This window comes from Solanum lycopersicum, chromosome 4, assembly GCF_036512215.1.
Source record: "Solanum lycopersicum chromosome 4, SLM_r2.1".
NCBI classification, from domain to species: Eukaryota; Viridiplantae; Streptophyta; class Magnoliopsida; order Solanales; family Solanaceae; genus Solanum; species Solanum lycopersicum.
This window is the reverse complement of record NC_090803.1, coordinates 68,284,888-68,303,217: the sequence shown is the minus strand read 5'-3', so window position 1 is coordinate 68,303,217 and position 18,330 is coordinate 68,284,888. Positions and strand designations below refer to the sequence as shown.

Below are 18,330 nucleotides of genomic sequence, written 5' to 3'. Positions count from 1 at the left end.
CTTTATGTTTATTATTTGCATATTTTAGTTTGACTCAAAAAATAAGATGCAAATTATTAAATTATGATCAACCTATGGAGTGGATGTCCGCAAAAACTCGAAAGATTAATTATGCATTAAATTTATATATTATTCTTTGCTATAAAAAATCAAGGTCTAACAATTATATTACAAACACATCTTTATTTATATGATACTTAATAAAATTACTCATAACTTATCATTTTTTATAATCGCGCGAAGCGCGTATACGTTCACTAGTAAAATAATAAATCCCAATCCTACAATATATCGTACTAACACTACTAGAAACGAATTGTTATAGATTGTCTTAATTGTTTTATTTCACTATATTATTATATTATTTTGTATTTCGAGTACCAAATAATTAATGTAGCACTACATAAAAAATAATCAACAACAACAGTTTAATTGGCACATTTTTCTAGAAATAATTAGCGTTTTTATAAATATCAGATTCAAAGTGAAAGGGCTCATCCACCGAATATGATAGCGAGAAAGACAATAATAATTAATGTCAATAAAATTTTAACCCTTTTTGTTATTCCATTTCCGCTAAAAATTAAATTTATTTTTATGGTAACGTATATATCTTCTTCAAATTAATAATAATATAATTATATAATATGGCTCTCTTCTACTAAATTGCATTAATTGACCGTACTGATCTTTTAATTTTATGAAAGCCGCACGATGGCGTGGTCCAATATGTATATTTTATTTATTTATTGGAATTCCGTATTTTATTGGTACCCACTTAATTTGGTGGTTTCATAGAGAGATAAATATGATAAACAATGGTAATATGTTGAGAGAATATTAATGAAGAGGACAAAAATTAATTTAAAATCCTTATTCCTAACAGGGGTTTATATCTATCATCAAATAAGTAAGACGAGAGTTTTCTGTTGACTCAACAAACTCCAGTTTTTATCTCTTAACTTTTCTGCAGATAGATAGATACCCCATCCCAGCTGCTTTCATATATTCTAAGAATAATATTTCCAATCCAACATCAATTAACAGGTACTTTAATTCTCCCACCATACAATTTATGTGTCAACAAATATTAATATATCTTTTTTTTAAAAAATTGATTCATACTCCAGATTGAATAATTAAGGATTTGTTTTTTCTTCCAACCACAAAAAATGGATAAATCATTTGAACCATTTTAGCGTATGTGTTTGAATAGTTGGTCAGCAGAAGACCTCCAACACAACAGCGGCTCCAATCCAAACCCCTTTTGGGCTTTGACTAAATGGAATGGGCTTTATTCTCTTCTTATATTACCCCCCATTCATCTTTGATGGTTTAGACTAGGGTGTACGGATTCGAACCGCAAATTGAGTTAATTCGAAAAAAATAAAATTTGATTAGTGATTGATTTGACTTGGTTTGGTGTTGAAAAAGAAAACTCGGCTATATTTGGATTGGTTTTGTTTTAACTAAAAGAATCAACTCGAGACCAAATCAACCCGACATTATATATATAATTTTAAATTTTTATTTTATACAGAGAAATATTTACTTTGATATAACTTTTAAATATATCTTATAATTTTTCATAGTTTTATCTTTTAATATATTATTTCAAGTTTGAAACTTAGAATTTTGGATGGTTCCATAAAGATGATAGTCCACAGGTGTTGGTAATTATAATAAAACTTAAATCAAAATCAAATTAATACTAATGCAAAAAGGAAATCAATTTAACACTAAGAATGACAATAATATTGAATATTTGTTCTGATTTTACATTGGTTTAGACAATTAAAATACATAATCTAATTTTAATTTCCTTTAATATTTAGTCATGTAACTAATACTTATTAAACTTATTTTAGCATGATTTAGTACTTCTAAATTATGATAATTTTCATTATGACTTGTTAATTTGCACTATTTGTTTTTACACAATTTCATTATTGAATATTTTAGTGTCATTAATCATATCATTGTTTGTATTATATGCTTAAGAAACACATTGCAATGTTGTATTTTAATAGGACTGAAGAAATAATTGAATTACAAGTAAATTATACGTTTGTATGAATAATTTTACGAAAAAATCCAAAAAGTCGAAAAGTTCAAAAAAAACCGAGGTTGAAAAATCCAAATTTTATTGGTTTGATTTAGTTTATAGATTTAAAAATCTAACATAAATAATTTGCTTTGATACTTAAAAAATCCAAATTGACCCGATCATATACACCCCTAATTTAGACTCTGCATATGTTTTCTTTCTAGCTTTTGTGAATCTAACCACATTTCATAGTAATAATAATGTCCAGAATACAATTAAAATATGTTCACTCAAAAGAACTAAATTTTTTTAAAACGAAATGTTCATACTTTATCATGGTATGTGTTAAAGAATGAAAAAGTCTCATATCAATGATTAATGAGATGAGTGGACTCCTTATAAAACTTAGATAATTCTCCTCCAGTTAGCTTTGGGGGCGTGAGTTAAACTTAAAACCTAATTTCACTATGTATATTTGATAGTACCTATATTGCACTGTTGGCTATATATTTATATCCACGTCAATAGAAATAATACACCCTTTATTGTTAACAGACAAAAGACTAAGAGCCCGTTTGGATGGGCTTAATAAAAGCAGCTTTAAAAAAGTACTTTCGAAAGTGCTGAAACTTATTTTTAAATAAGCAGTTATGCGTTTGGATAAAAGTGCTGAAGTTAAAAAAAAATTGTTGATGTGTTTGGCAAATAAGTGCTGATAAACAGTTTTTTAAATCAAAATGTCTGAAATACCCTTAAAAGCTGTTAACATGATAAAAGTTAATTAATTTATATTTTACAGTCATAAATAATTATATTTTGCTATCATTCACATATTTCTTTCTCATCACAAATTATTTATAAGAGGAATATAAACTTATTATAGATTTTAAAGATATATAATTTGAATAGATTAAAGAACGATTTAAGATTTTATTTTAGTTTCATCCATAGGTAATAATAATTGTCTATCATTCACATATTTCTTTATTATCACAAATTATTTATAAGAGGAATATAAATTTTTATTCAAGTTATATGTGCAACTTATTTTACATTTTAATAATATATAATTTGAATAGATCACTTGAAAGATTTAAGATTTATTTTATTTTCATTCATTAGTAATAGTAATTGTCTATCATCCACACGTGAAAAGGGAAAAATAGAAGAAAGAGATGTTAGGGTTATGTGAGTAATTTGGAGATTGTATAAAAATATTAAGGGTAAAAAGGTAAAAATGTGGTCAACTTAAAAAAGCTGGAGAAAAAAAAACATCCCTACCCCAGCTTTTAACTTTTGCTTAAAATAAGTTTTTTTTTAACTTAAAATAAGTTATTTTGAGTATTGCCAAACAGATAAATAAACCAAAAACCAACTTTTAAGTCGGTTTGACCGGCTTTTAAGCTGAGCCAAGCAGGCTCTAACCGGGAGGTTTCTGTAAATTGTATAGCAGTGACATTTTATTTTTTATTTATATTTTAAAAAATGTCTAGTCACAAACTGCTTCTTAAATGAGTGAAAGACAACCACCAGACTCTAGAGTAACAAATGAAAAGAAGGGATTGTAATGAATATGAAAAGGAAAGAAGTGAATTGTAGTCGCAAAAGAAAATGTTAACGATTACCATTTACAGACAAATCCTCATCTCTCTCTTTTCCCAAATCAACCTAACTTTGCAATATGTGGATACAAATGAATGATTTGATATTAATAACCAAATCCAGCCAGCAGAAATAAAGTGTGGTGACCCTACAGGAGTTGCAAGAATTAGGAGTAGGGATGAACACTACTACTGAAACACTTGTTCACCAGTTCCTTTCTCTTCACTGTGGTAACTAAAATTATGGTACAATACTGCTGTACTATGTAAGGGTGAAATAACTGGTCCTATGAGTTATTGGTATGGTCGGGAGCTGCATTAATATTGATAGTATTTCGCTCAAAATCCTTGATGGTTTGGGTGAGTTTCTTCATGCTGTCATCATATTCATAGGGTACCTTATCGAACCAGGTTATGTTATGCTTAGCAGACATGGGTAAAAACTCACGACACAGCTCCTCATGTACCGTGATGGAGTTGTGATAATGATAGTAGCGGATCTTAGTTTCTGTCTGGTGCAAAGTCCCTCCTACTACATTTTCCGACATGTGCACACCTGTTGCATACGCATTTTTTGCCTGTATGGCATACTTGCGATCTCTCCTAATGTTACTTCTCGAGTCTCTGAACAACAACTTCTCAAAGCCCCACAGCCTGTAATTAATAACAAACGGAGAGTATGACAGCAAGATGTTAAAAGATTTTCATTTCATTGTTGATTTGATTTGATGGGAACGCAAATACCTTTGACAAATTGTAATAGTAGAGTGCAAAACTTGGTTCTACCATATATTAATGTGACTGCATTCTTTGTAAATACAAACACATGAACATGCACTTACAATTGAAGGAAAGCTTCAGAAACTCTTAAAGAGAATCTCAAATTTAACAGAATAGGCATTGATGGTAAGGAACTTAGATCAGCAACCCCTAAAGTATCGACTACTAATAAGCCAATAGGCATTAAAAGATGGATCAATCAATCAAGTTTTAGTTAAGAGATAAACGAATGCCTTTGTATAAGAGAGAAAATCAATGACAAAGAAACAAGAAGAGCAATGATATAATTAAGTGAAAACAATTGTAGAGAAATTATGGAGATTAACCTGGAATAGTTTTGAGAGGAATTGTTCAAACAGAGGATGCTGGACATGGCATTTTGCTCAATGGTGAACTGAGTATTGTTGGAGAAGTCTCTTAACACAGATTCGAGAGTAGTGTTGGCATCAGGAAGATATATGTACTCGTCAACATCAAAGTAGAAGGTCCAATTGGCAGAGTGTCTGTAGCGATGGAGGCAATCATTCACCACCAAAAACTGGTTGTAATAGTAGCCATCGAACTCGGATTGGTCCCTTATATCCTGAAGCGTGACCCTACCAGCCTGTACCCACGGCTCCAGCACGGCCCTTACCTCGGATGACACCCCGCCGGCGTCGTGAAACACGAAATGGGAGCTGGGCCCGAAAAACCAGGCGTGATAGGCCATCCACTCCCTCATCCTAGATGCACTCAAATTCCCATACAAGGAGGAACCGCAATACAGATACTCGTAGGTATATGGCGGGCTGAACTTGGATTGGTTGTAAGACCCTGGTGCTTCCTCCAATGCTGTGATTTTCTCGTATCTCTTGGGTGACTCACTATAGTAAGCGTAGAGAATGAGCTTCCCTCCGTTATTATCAAGGTTAGGATTCACAGTAAATGTGCAGTTCACAACCACCACAGTGTAGACACGGCCGTAACCCCAGTCAGGGAGGATCTTATAGGCTTTGGCCTTAGATGAGTTTGTATTAGTATTGGGGATCCACTCGCATTTATACCATGGGCGGCCAAAGACGTGAAGCGGCTTGGAAGCGAGACCGACGACGGCGAAAGTAGTGGGACCGCCGCGATAGGCTCCCATCTGGACGAAGAGAGAGGCGGCATTGCCGTAGGTAATGAAGGTTCGTTTGTTAGGGTCGGTAATGTTGGAGGATGCAGGGGGATTAAGGATGGTATCGTAGTAAGGTTGGAGATTCCAAATGAGCATCACAAGAGTGAAGGCGAGCAATGTCACTACCAAATTACTTGGAGTTTTAGCCATTGGCTGACAAGACAAAGACAGAGACTCTATGGACAGACACTTATCAAATTTCTCCTACAATAACGCACTTGGATCTTTTCTTTATTACCAATATTGCCATCATCATCTTTTACCAACGATAAAAAAAAAATACATCGCAATTACTTATTACGGAGACAAATTTTCTGTTTGCCTAATCCAGGGGAAAAGAAGGAAATTATGGATTTTCCGTTTAAAACATTTAATTTAATAGGAGGGGTGTTTTCCTTGTCAAACTAGGTTTTTAAGAACAAATGTCATATTTTTTCTCCTTTTTTTTTTGGCTCTCTCTTTAGCCTTATGTCTACTATTAATTACGTAATCAAAGAAGGAAGAAATACGACATTCAACATTTAACAACGGAAAAATGAAGAAGCAAAAGATCAATATTCAAGTCCCTGATCCTTACAGTAACGTTGTGCATCTGTATTCATAGTACAAGACAGTGTTAAATGTCTTGGTTACTTAAATCAAATAAACCATAACTAAAAGGGAAAATGAAGAAAAAATAGCTACGAATATATGCGGTAGTAGTTAAATATCCACAAGCAATAATTGGGTATCATAAGAAACACAAAGTCCAACCAACTACAGTAAATCATTAATCATATAGATTCGACAGCAGAGAAGGAGAATGCTCAATATCTACCATCATCTACAGTAGTAGTATTTAGTAGCTTTTCTGCAAATTGGAATAGGATAAAGATTTTCAACTTTATTTTACAGACTACACGAAACCACTTATTGAATGTGGTAAACTCTTTCTTATTTATTTTAATAATTGTGGTGTCCAAACCTGTTGGTGCATACTCGGACAACATATTTTGTCACTTGCTATTAGCAATAGATATCAAATAACTTTGTCCATCAAGGCTAGAACAAATGGAAAGTAATTACCTAGTGTTTTGTCTCTGGAGTTCAAATTTGAGACCTCAGGCCACTTCATTAACCAAACCATTGAGGGTTGAATGTGGCAAACTCTTATAAGCAATTCCAAAAAGAAAAATAAGATGTTAACATTTTCTACGCCTCTACTTTATACCGGAATAAGTATCTTCCAAGAAAGTGATTTTGATTCGTGCCATGGCTTTTATTGTCTACTAGGGTGTAGTAAAAAAGAGAGAAAAGGGAAAAAAGAAGACATACTTGGTTGGAAAATACTGCTCCTTGTTATTGCAGAGAATAAAAGGTACCAAAGAGAGGGGCCTCATTCTCCCTCAAAAATCAAACTTGTCCACTAGCAAAGAAAAGCTAATCTGACTTTATCGAGCAAATAAAATTGCTTCGTGTAGGTTTCATTAATAAATCAAATTTGTTATGCCTCAATTCCAGATTAGCTGTATCAACAACTTTATGATTCATCTATATATCTATTCATTCAAAAGATTCCCTGTAATTAGATTACTTTTACGTTATCAATCAACCTACTGTTATCGTGATTACTTTAACTTGATAATTTAGATTAAATTCTCTGTAGCCAGGCATCCAAAGCAAGCATAAATATATGAGCTAGCTCACATTCTACTCAATAAGGTTCTTCAGACTCTCTCTTTTGAAACCAAATTAGAACATGATGAACAGCACCAGTATAAAACCCCTCAGGAGATCAGGGACATCTATAGTAACAATGAATAGATTGAACAATACCTCATCGTTCCCGTTGGCACACGCTCCACTCTCAGCTGTCTCTGCTCATTCCTCAGCCGCAAAGACCAAGGGCGGCAACCAGCCATCTCCTACTCCAACCTACATAGAGTTCCCAACATCGCCCCAGCCACCTGATGATCACACCGGGTATCATGCTAATCACAATGGAACCATTGTTCATCATACTCACTCAAAGCACCCGCTTGCAGAGATCACTCTCTCAGAACTATTTACCTGCTCAGGTTGCAAGGAGTTTGGCACTGGCCGTAGGTATGCATGCCAAGATTGTGATTTTCAGCTTCATCACTTCTGTGCCTTATCTCCGCCCTCTCTTAAGGCTCATCCTTTCCATGGACAGCACCAACTCGTCTTCCATGCTAAACCTAAACAAGGTACACATGATTCCTACACAAAGTGGTACTTTTTTTGGCAAGATATATGCTTCTATAAGCTTAAATGCATACATATGTTGTCTGGCATAAGTTCTGTGATATGTATTTCCCATCTCCAGAATTTTCACATGTTCTTTTCTTAAACAAATCAGTTAAAGCTGGAATAGCGTGGCCAAGGTGTGATGTCTGCTGCAAGTCCACCAAAGGATTCACATTTAGATGCAGAGTCAAATCCTGTAATTTCCAGATGCATCCTTGTTGTGCCATGCTTTCCACCGAGATTAAATTTCCCAATCATCCGCACCTACTAAAAGTCTTACCCCAAGGAAACACTTTAACAGGTGGTGCTGGTGGTGGTAATGATCAACCAGGAATGGTGTGCAGTGAGTGCAAGAAGAAAAGGTCATCAGGTCGAGTGTACAGCTGCACAGTCTGTGACTACCATCTTCATGCACTGTGTGCTAAGTCCATGATCAATGGGCTTCAAGAATATGGGATCAAGCCTCCTGAAAAGCCCACTATGCTTGGGACTGCTGCTCGTCTAGCATCTCAGGTGGTTATTGAATTTATTGGCGGTCTTATTGAAGGATTTGGAGAAGGGGTCGGAGAGGTTCTGGTTCAGAATATTGGGAGAGGAAGAAGAAGCACTAACAGAAGAAGAATTGCATGAAGTATACCTCAACGCACAGGAAGCACCATTCCATCCCAATCAATATTTCCAAACCCCTTCCGCTCCATTTTTTTTTCACACTAAAGAAAGTGAAACAAAATGCAAATTAAATATTCCTTATTATTATTCTTAAAAGACATGAGAATTTCTTTGTTAAATTGTTTAATATGATAACTTCCTGAAGCTTTTATAATGCAGAATGAATAAATTTCTAGATATAACAAAAAGGAAGCGTGTCACATAAGAAATAACAAGCAACATACTTGCTTCCTTATTATTTACATCCCATCATAAACAGAAGTTTAAACAATAACAATAGTCATTTAACATCCCATTATAAACAAGACCATATAAGGTTCATTGGTATGGACAACCTCAAATACTCTTCTGGGCACAACATGTCTTCACCTTTTCTAGGTATGACACTATTTTCAGATGAATTATGAGTTCACATATTACAGCCTTAAATATAAAGAAGACAGAACAATTATACCTGGGAGGCTTAAACCCCATTGTCAACTTTGGATAAGTGAATTCTCTTACAGAGACTTTAGAATGGAGAGCAAGTTATTGTGGAATGGATCTGAGATATGCTCCAGAAGGTTTTGCACAGGGCCTTTACCCGTAAGAGCGGCTTGGACATAAAAGCCTAACCAGGCAACCATAGCAAGGCGCCCATTTTTTATTTCTTTAACCTTTAGCTCTTCAAAAGCCATCGGATCTTTAGAGAGATTCAATGGATCAAAAAGAACACCTCCAGGATAGTTGATGTCACCAGGCAAGTAAATTCCTAACGGTTCCAAAGCCTCAATTCCACAATACCTTGCATATTCTGGTCCAACCTATGCACAGAAAAGTATGAAAGAACAGTTAATTGCAAGAACAGAAGAAATCAAGTAAAAATTCCCTCATTGTTCATGTGAAAAAAGCCATTTCCAAAGTCAAGTTCCAACTAGATGGTGGTTTCTTTTGTGTAGAAATGGCCAGATTATATACTACAGTTACAGAATTTACTGTCCTATTTCTTCTCTAGGCATGGGATTATCTCCATGAGAATTGTTTCAACATGTTCACCAGCTATAGCTCATAAACAATTATTCAATATGTCATTTGGCACTAGGATTTTAAGAGAAAAATAGCAAGCTGTCCCTTGAATGCAATAACAGACATTTAATTCGAACTTAAGATCAACATTTGCATTCTATCCCAATGGACCATTAAATGTTTTTCAACAAAATCATCACTCTCAAATGCATTGCTCGATCGGCACAGTTAAATTATTATGACAAGAATGGCAGAAGGAAGCAGACATCAATTGATCATATTCAACCAATCAAGCATCAGCTGTATGGACGCATTTGAACACAAAGCTACATTGGCTTTTCTAGAAAGGGATTGATCTATAGGGTCACTATCTTAACCTTGGAAAACTGTATCTTGAGCTAAAAGCATTACTTCAGCTCATAGATTCATTGTACTTGCAACCATCTCCACGACTGCAAAATGCCTACCTTGTCCCACAATGAGTGTATTGCAAGAGATAAAATGCACCGTTTACAAGAAGAATTCAAATAACCAGAAAGTGATTCACATTCAACACATTCGGCAATTGAAATAATTCTTTTTTTTTTTATGAAGAACGGCATTGAAATTGTCAAATTGAAGAGAGCTGCAAAACCTCCATGGATGAAAGCTTGATTAAAGAGGAAGAAGAAGAGGCATTGAAAATGTGTGAACAATTTTCATTCAGTTGTGTAACAGAAAATGTGAGCAGGCTGTGGTTATATAACCACCAAAAACAGAAGCTAACCAAAACAGAAAACTATAACTAACTTCCTGAAAAGCTAAACTAACTAATTGAATTAACAACTAATTAATTACATTAACAGCTATGTGTAATGACTAATTTAACCTCAATACCCCCCCTCAAATTGGAGCAGAGGTGATCGAAACCAATTTGTCTAGAATTGTAGAATGCTTAATCCCAGTAAGTGCTTTTGTAAGAACATCTGCCAACTGATTAGTAGTATCAACATGATGTAATGAAATGAGCCCTTCTTGGAGTTTTGATCTCACAAAATGACAATCCACTTCTATATGTTTCGTACGTTCATGAAAAACAGGATTTTTAGCAATATGTATGGCTGCTTGGCTATCACAAAACACAGGAAATGGTGCAGTCTGATATATATTCAGCTCTTCAAACAACCTTTGCAACCAGGTTAATTCACCTACTACTTTTCTCAATGATCTGTACTCTGCTTCAGCTGAAGAGAGTGAAATTGTTTCTTGTTTCTTGGACTTCCAGCTAATAGGACTGTCGCCTAACAATACAATGTAACCACTAACAGATTTCCTTGAATCAGGACAAGCAGCCCAATCAGAATCGCAATATGCTTGTACATCAAAGTTTGCAGCAGATGACATGAAAACACCTAGAGTAGGATCTTTCTTGAGGTATCTTAACATATGAAAAGCAGCATGTAGATGAGGCTCTCTAGGATCTTGCATGTACTGACTGAGAAGTTGTACACCATAAGCGAGATCAAGCCTAGTATGTGTGAGGAAATTCAACTTGCCAATTAGTTTTCTGTAATAAGTAGGGTCATCCAGAACTTTCCCTTCATGGGATCTTAGCTTGATATTTGGATCTAGTGGAGAAGACAAAGGAGCCATGTGATCACAATTGAACTCCTTGAGAAGATCCAACACAAACTTTCTCTGAGAAACCAGAATCCCATCATCTTTGTACAAGACTTCTAAGCCTAGAAAATAATGTAGTCTGCCAAGATCTTTGATCTTAAACTGATTGTCAAGGAACCTTTTTAGCTCATCAATTTCATTAGTGTCTGTTCCTGTCAGTAAGATATCATCCACATAAACACCTAGAAAGACATTAGATGCACCTCTTTTCTTGTAAAACAGTGAATAGTCATGAGGAGAATGTTCATATCCTCTTGTGTGTAGTGCCTCAGTCAGCTTTTCATACCACTGCCTACTAGCCTGCTTTAAACCATACAATGACTTGTTTAATTTGCAAACTAAATCCTTGTGAGGAGTGGCCAAACCTGGTGGAATGTCCATATACACTTCTTCATGTAAATCTCCATGTAGGAAGGCATTGTTCACATCAAGCTGATGTATGTTCCACTGTTTCTTTGCAGCAGCAACAATAAGTGTTCTCACAGTGGTCATCTTGACCACAGGTGAGAAGGTTTCTGTATAGTCTATGCCATGATGTTGAGTATATCCCTTTACTACAAGTCTTGCTTTATACCTTTCTACACTTCCATCAGCCTTGTGTTTAACCTTGTAAACCCACCTACAACCAACAGACCTCTTATCCTTTGGCAGGTTTGTGAGAGTCCAAGTATTGTTGTCATGCAGGGCAAGGAACTCTTGTGTCATTGCCTTTTGCCATGCAGGATCCATAGATGCTTCCTCATATGAATTAGGTTCACAGTCATGAGAAATATTCATTATAAAGGACTGACTATCAAAACTAAAGACATCAGGAGACACATAATGTTTAAGAGTGAAAAGGGCATTCAAGGGTAAAGAATGTGGTTGTGGTGGTTGTGAATTTGAAACAGTTGAGGATGGTACATTGTGAACATAGTCAGTCAAGTATGTAGGAGTCTTATGTAGCCTTTGGGATCTTCTAAGCTGTGGTATGGATGTGGAATTTTCAGGTGTGATATGAGTAGGTGAAGTGGAATTTTCAGGTGTGATATGAGTAGGTGATGTGGTTGTTTCTTTACTGGAGTAATCTTGATCATCATATGATGTTGGATAATCATGAAGGGACACACAATGGAAAGGAAATTTTGGGAAGTGAGTAGGGTCTTTAGACATGGCAAAAGGAAATATAGTTTCATGGAAAATAACATCCCTTGAGACATGGATTTTCTGAGTGGATAGGTTCAAGACTTTGTAACCCTTTGTAGCATAAGGATATCCAACAAACACATGTGGTATGGTTTTGGGATCAAACTTAGTTCTGTGAACTTTTGGAGTAGTAGGATAACATAAACATCCAAAACTCTTTAGGTGAGAGTAGATAGGTTTGTGTTTATATAAAATTTCATATGGAGTTTTATTGTGGAGAGGAAAAGAAGGTAGTCTATTTATAAGATATGTGGAAGCAAGTTACATTCACTCCAATATTTCACTGGGAGTTTAGACTGAAAAAGTAGAGCCCTTGCTGTTTCAAGAATAAATTTGTGCTTTCTTTCGACCACACCATTTTGTTGAGGAGTATAGGGGCAGGATTTCTGATGGATGATCCCTTTGGATTGAAAAAATAGAGTGGTTTCATTGCTAGTGAATTCCAAACCATTATCTAATCTGATGGTTTTAACAGTGGTGCTGAACTGGTTCTCAACCATGAGTATAAAGGCTTTAAGGACATGGAAAGCATTGCTTTTACAGCTTAGAAGTTGTGTCCAGGTAGATTTACTAAAGTCATCTACTAAGGTAATGAAATACTTGAAGTTATCATGAGTTGTTGTTTGATATGGACCCCAGATGTCAACATGTAATAGTTCAAAAATGCCAGTAGTGGTGTGTGTTTTTGGTGGAAAGGGTAATCTGGATTGTCTTGCCATGGGACATATAGGACAGAAGAAAGGTTGTCATGATGAGAATTTTGCTGGTATGGAAGATATATTTTTCATCTTCACAAAGGGTACATGACCAAGTCTATAATGCCACAACAGATCCACACTATCATTAGGAAAGGAACTAGAAATAAAAGAGTTGTTAGCAACATTGTCTTTATTACCAACAAGAGAAGAGTTTATTTCATCTGAATGAGAGTTACAAGAAAGAGATGTACATTGTACTTTATTACTGGATAAAGAGTAAAGGGAAGAGGAATAATGTTGAGCATGTGAATTCTTTTGTAAGCAATCTGAGCAGAGGAAATAAAGGCCATCATGCATCTTACCAATTTCCAGAGGCCTCTTCAGTGAAGGGGCCTGCAACAGACAAGAAGTGTTAGAAAAAGAGACAGTGCATTGAAGATGGTTTACAAGAGAGTTGATGGAGATTAAATTGTATTTGAATGAGGGGGCATACAATACTCCTGACAAGATGATTTTAGGTGTAAGATGTACACTACCAACCACTGTGATTTTGACTCTATATCCATTTGGTAATTTGACTAACATAGGATAAGGTAGATTTACTGGATTTACAAGGTTATTTTTGTTAAAAGTCATGTGATGAGAGGCTCCTGAGTCCAGAATCCATAGGTCAGTCCTTGTTTTGAAACATTCACATGAAAGTTTGATATAATCAAGAGAAAAAGAGCAAGCAAAACCACCTGCAAAGTTCACAGATCCACACACTCCATCATTTTGAAACTGATTCAGCAAGTGAGAAACTTGATCATATTGCTCCTTGGTGATACTGATGTTCTCATTTCCTTGAGGGTCATTACAAGATGTTGAACTTGATTCCTTTGTTTGTCCACTAGTATCTCCATCACAGGATAGTCTTACAGAGTTTGCTGATGTACCTCTTCCTTTATTGTTATGCCTTGGATTTGGATATGTGTTTTGAACTGTGTTCCTTGGATTATGCTGATCACGAGCAGAGCCATTTGTGTCATTAGATGGATAGCCATGCAACTTGTAACACTTTGCTCTAACATGTCCTGGTCTTCTACAATAGTCACAGAAAGGTCTTCCTCTTGGTGTTGTGTTGGAGGTAGAATAGTTTGTTTGAAAACTTCTACCTCCTGAACTTGATGAAACTGCAGCTAGAGAACTACTCTCAGTAAACAGTTGATTATTTGGTTTAAATTCTCGTTGTTTTTCCTCCTGCACTAGTAAGGCAAAAGCTTGTGCCAAGGATGGCAAGGGATTCATCATCAAGATACTTCCCCTAATTGTAGTATATACCACATTCAAGCCCATCAGAAATTGAATCAAACGTCTGTCTTGCTCTGCCTTCTGAACATTAGCTTTAGCTCCACATACACACACACAACTACACTGACTTGAAACACACAGACTGTTTAACTCCTCCCAAAGTTTCTTCATACGAGTGTAATATGTTGTGATATCGAGAATACCTTGATTAAGGTCATTTATCTCCTTCTGAGTTTGATACAATTTTGCTCCATTCGTCTGATCATATCGATCCTCCAGTTCTGTCCATAATTCCAAAGCATCATTAACATATTCAACACTATCAGTAATGTCTCGATCTAGAGAGTTGAGAATCCATGAAGTGACCATATCATCACATCTCACCCATTCACCTCTGGTCTCTTACACTCACCATTGATGAACACTAGCTTGTTCTTCACTGACAAGGAACGAAGTACACTACGACGCCATGAATGAAAACCAGTGCCATTGAAAGGAACTGGTACAAGTACTGCTCCAGGATTGTCTGAGGGATGAATGTAAAAGTGACTCCCTGCATCAATCCCAGATGAAGGAACACTGTCTAATGCAGTGCTCGTAGATGCAGAATTTGTCATTGTATTTTGAAAAACAAAAATCGAGTTTACAGAGGATCTGATGCGCAGATTGAAGAAGAAAAGAGGTAAGAAAATCAGGAACGTTCCTGCTCTAATACCATGTCAAATTGAAGAGAGCTGCAAAACCTCCATGGATGAAAGCTTGATTAAAGAGGAAGAAGAAGAGGCATTGAAAATGTGTGAACAATTTTCATTCAGTTGTGTAACAGAAAATGTGAGCAGGCTGTGGTTATATAACCACCAAAAACAGAAGCTAACCAAAACAGAAAACTATAACTAACTTCCTGAAAAGCTAAACTAACTAATTGAATTAACAACTAATTAATTACATTAACAGCTATGTGTAATGACTAATTTAACCTCAATAGAAATAATTACTGGAAGGATACACATAGAGCAAGTGTTTACACTCACCATCAAAAGGGCTTGGCAAATGGCTATGACAATGACTCCTTGACTTCCAGCTAAATGGAGTCCAGGGATCCCTAAATAGTCAAGTGTATCTCCCTTGAAAAAATGAAAGAAATATATAAGATTAAAAAAGGATACCTGCAATAAGCGCTGGATACTGAATTTATAAGGTCAATATGAGGTCAATAATCAAGTGGAACAACACTCTGATAAGAATATGAAATAGGTGGGTGATAGTGATACAAATTAATTATTGAAAGGAATAGCATGTTAAACACTAGATTCCAAGAATGAAATTTCATAAGAAAATTATATCAGAATTTAAAAATTGAAATTTTGAACGACAATTTTTGTAAAATCAATCCAAATTATGTTTACTCGAAAACCTGAGAACAAGGAAGCAACAACAACAAACCCAGTGTAATCCCACAAGTGGGGTCTTGGGAGGGTAGGAATTACACAGAACACAGCAGTGTTGAATAATAACTTTGCCAAGAAATAGAATTCTAGTGGATGTTTGGCTCATCATAAAACAAATCCATTTTGTACAAATAGTTGGAAGATATTAAGTTACTTTGGAGTATGTTACTATAGTTATTTATCTTCCTTGTAGCATTATCAACTCATCCGATCTCACCTACTTGCACATTCGACATGAGTTGTTTGGGTCGACAGACAAGGTTCCGCTGAGTCGATAACTGGAGAGGCGAGATTGGAGGAAAGAACAAGCATGGGAGTTTTTGGACTCGTATTATCAATAGCTAAGGGAAGCAGCATCTATCAACCAAGGGAAGTCAAGTTACAACGCATATATGAAAGATACCAACCTTAAGCTTTGAGTAGCCCACTCGCCACCAAACAGGTTCCACAAACTGGAAAAGTCCTGTCAGGTTTAAAAGTTCTGGAATCAAAGCACCAAGAGCAGCCAGCATAGCCCAACGACCATGCAATATTTCATAACTGTGAGTAACCATGACAACTGAAATAAGTTCGAATAGAATTTAACAGAGCTTCTACGTGGTTTCTGAACAAATAGTTTGTATGAGTGTGTGTTTGTTGCTATTTTGAGAATTTCAAAAGCTCCCCAAAAGATTACACAATGGGATCTCTGAACAACCACGCTAGAAGATGTTCAATCTCTCATTCCAAAAATGTCTGGGAGTAGAACAACTTTCATGTCTATGTGTGGCCCTAAACCCTGACCAGATATGAATTTTGCAACCCTTTGCTACTTCCCCTCAAATACCAATTTATAACTTTTTTTGGCTACATTTATGCTCAAGAAACATGTCTGCTTTTATTCCAACTAAAAGAGGATGGAATCATGTGAGTTGTGACCAATCACCTTAGGATCGTGGTTATTTCTCAGTAGGTTATCGTAGGCCCTCGCTCTGTTCATTTCTTTAGTGAGAGGCTCGTCTTTAAATGGATACATGTTCTGAAGAAGCATAAAAGGTCACAAATAATTTAATGGCATATGATGTTGCATTTTTTGGGAAAATACTATACATTATCTACTCAGAACAAAAGAACATTTGAAGGAGTTAATAAAAGCAAAATCCAATCCATACTTAAAGTAGTTTTGAAGGGCCACGGGATCCTTGCTCAACCCGCAGATATCAAATCCATAGTCCCCGGGTAGCTCCCCATTAAGATAAGCAGGATAGTCATAAGAAATTGGACCAAGCCAGCGGGGGCGATCTTCTCCATACCAGATACTGCAAAGAAGACAAACAAATGATAATAGTGAAAACAAAAGTGGGTATGCATAACAGTATAATATAGGAACATTTTCACAGTGGTGGAAAATAGATGGATGCATTACAGAGGAGAATGGCTTACCAAGAGATAGGGATTTACCTATCGTTTCTTGCCATTAGTGCAAGTGCTTTGAACTTAGCTGAATTCTCTACTGCAACCTTCTTTCTCTCTTCTAATCGTTTACGGAGTGTTTCACCGAAGGTACTGTTGGCGATAGCTTTGACAGCGGTGAAAGGAATCGCTGAGAATACCAGAACGCCGGCAAGCTGAATAGAATTGATTAGTTAAGTTAAGTGGTATTTGATGGCAATCAGAAGAAGCAAAAACACACCTCTTGCCATGAAGCCTTGTGACGCGAAAAGGGATCGAGTGCACTTGCATTGCGATACAACCTTTGGTCTTTAGGGACGGAGGACGATAGATGGGGAAGCTGAAGCAGTGTCATGACTCATGACCACTTGTACAATCTCCTTTGCCCATTTCTTCTTCAGATTCACTACTTTGCAACAAAAGTCATGACGTGGTTCCTTTCCAGCCTCAAAACCCAAAAGTAATCTCTTCTTCTAGCGCAATTACAAGAGATTCAACCAATCAAACGCAATTACAAGAGATTCAAATAGTTTTTAAATAAGGTTATTGAAGTCCAAAATTTTAAAATATACGACTCCTACTCATTTTCGTTTTAAGTTGAAAAATGTGATAGTAGTAAATTACCTTTAAAAGAAATTATAATTGAATGCCGAGAACTTTTCAAACAATCAAATCGTCTCACGTATGTGACTTTCATTTAACAAAAAAACTTGCACATTTGTTTGCCTTTCTCCGGGTGGATACAATATCAGCCTTGGTGGGGGTGATAATATATGCCCCTATGTGATGTGAGGAAACAAACTCCATTCCATATATTTATCGTTGAACACAAGTTATTCTAATCTCTAACGATAACTACTAGGCCTGAATCTCAAATAAAACCATCCAATACTCATCAACTGGACCCATATACCCTTAACAAGTGATATGCTTGAAAACAAGTTTGCTTCAATTGATTTTTGTATCTTACTATGACTAATGTCCAGAGCTTTATAATGAGAAGCTTGAATTTAACGTCGCTCAATATCTACTTGTTTTATTCGTCTGTATATATATGGACATGACATTTGAACTTACCTAACTAATGCTTCATAAAGCAGTGAAGATATAACTA

At 35.8% G+C, this 18,330-nt stretch overlaps 3 protein-coding genes across 5 annotated transcripts; 1 reads left to right on the top strand and 2 right to left on the bottom strand.

Moving 5' to 3' along the window:
• Window positions 1-3,615: 3,615 nt before the first annotated feature.
• On the bottom strand, window positions 3,616-7,025 carry LOC101247215 (galactan beta-1,4-galactosyltransferase GALS1). Its single transcript, XM_004238426.5, has 2 exons — window positions 4,755-7,025; window positions 3,616-4,302 (listed from the first exon to the last, which is right to left on the bottom strand). The coding sequence occupies exons 1-2, from the start codon at window positions 5,732-5,734 to the stop codon at window positions 3,936-3,938; spliced, it is 1,347 nt and encodes a 448-aa protein (XP_004238474.2). The 5' UTR covers window positions 5,735-7,025; the 3' UTR covers window positions 3,616-3,935.
• Window positions 7,026-7,322: 297 nt separating this feature from the next.
• LOC101246922 (uncharacterized) lies at window positions 7,323-8,688 on the top strand. Its single transcript, XM_004238425.5, has 2 exons — window positions 7,323-7,791; window positions 7,944-8,688. The coding sequence occupies exons 1-2, from the start codon at window positions 7,323-7,325 to the stop codon at window positions 8,459-8,461; spliced, it is 987 nt and encodes a 328-aa protein (XP_004238473.1). The 3' UTR covers window positions 8,462-8,688.
• A 14-nt stretch (window positions 8,689-8,702) lies between these two features.
• On the bottom strand, window positions 8,703-18,200 carry LOC101246628 (chlorophyll a-b binding protein 7, chloroplastic). Of its 3 annotated transcripts, none has more exons than XM_069297495.1 (7): window positions 17,841-18,200; window positions 17,458-17,689; window positions 17,226-17,392; window positions 16,937-17,083; window positions 16,193-16,325; window positions 15,369-15,461; window positions 8,703-9,303 (listed from the first exon to the last, which is right to left on the bottom strand). In XM_069297495.1, exons 2-7 carry the CDS (start codon window positions 17,569-17,571, stop codon window positions 9,001-9,003), a joined length of 957 nt encoding a protein of 318 aa, XP_069153596.1. In that variant the 5' UTR covers window positions 17,572-17,689; window positions 17,841-18,200; the 3' UTR covers window positions 8,703-9,000. The 3 variants fall into 3 exon arrangements, 2 of the variants coding, with proteins under 2 accessions (XP_069153596.1, XP_004238472.1); XR_011220940.1 differs by lacking the exons at window positions 8,703-9,303; window positions 17,841-18,200 and adding exons at window positions 13,220-13,440; window positions 13,788-14,618 and having other exon boundaries at window positions 17,458-17,815; XM_004238424.5 differs by lacking the exon at window positions 17,841-18,200 and having other exon boundaries at window positions 17,458-17,815.
• Window positions 18,201-18,330: the final 130 nt, after the last annotated feature.

Bases quoted from the DNA above. Each gene is read 5' to 3' on its own strand.
- LOC101246922 (XM_004238425.5), top strand. From the start codon at position 7,323: ATGATGAACAGCACCAGTATAAAACCCCTCAGGAGATCAGGGACATCT. The intron at 7,792-7,943 runs GTACACATGATT...TAAACAAATCAG, and splicing joins CCATGCTAAACCTAAACAAG to TTAAAGCTGGAATAGCGTGG.
- LOC101247215 (XM_004238426.5), bottom strand. From the start codon at position 5,734: ATGGCTAAAACTCCAAGTAATTTGGTAGTGACATTGCTCGCCTTCACT. The intron at 4,303-4,754 runs GTTAATCTCCAT...TATTAATTACAG, and splicing joins TCCTCTCAAAACTATTCCAG to GCTGTGGGGCTTTGAGAAGT.
- LOC101246628 (XM_069297495.1), bottom strand. From the start codon at position 17,571: ATGACACTGCTTCAGCTTCCCCATCTATCGTCCTCCGTCCCTAAAGAC. The intron at 17,084-17,225 runs GTAAATCCCTAT...TCTTCTTTGCAG, and splicing joins CTAATGGCAAGAAACGATAG to TATCTGGTATGGAGAAGATC. The intron at 16,326-16,936 runs GTATGGATTGGA...GGTTACTCACAG, and splicing joins GCCCTTCAAAACTACTTTAA to TTATGAAATATTGCATGGTC.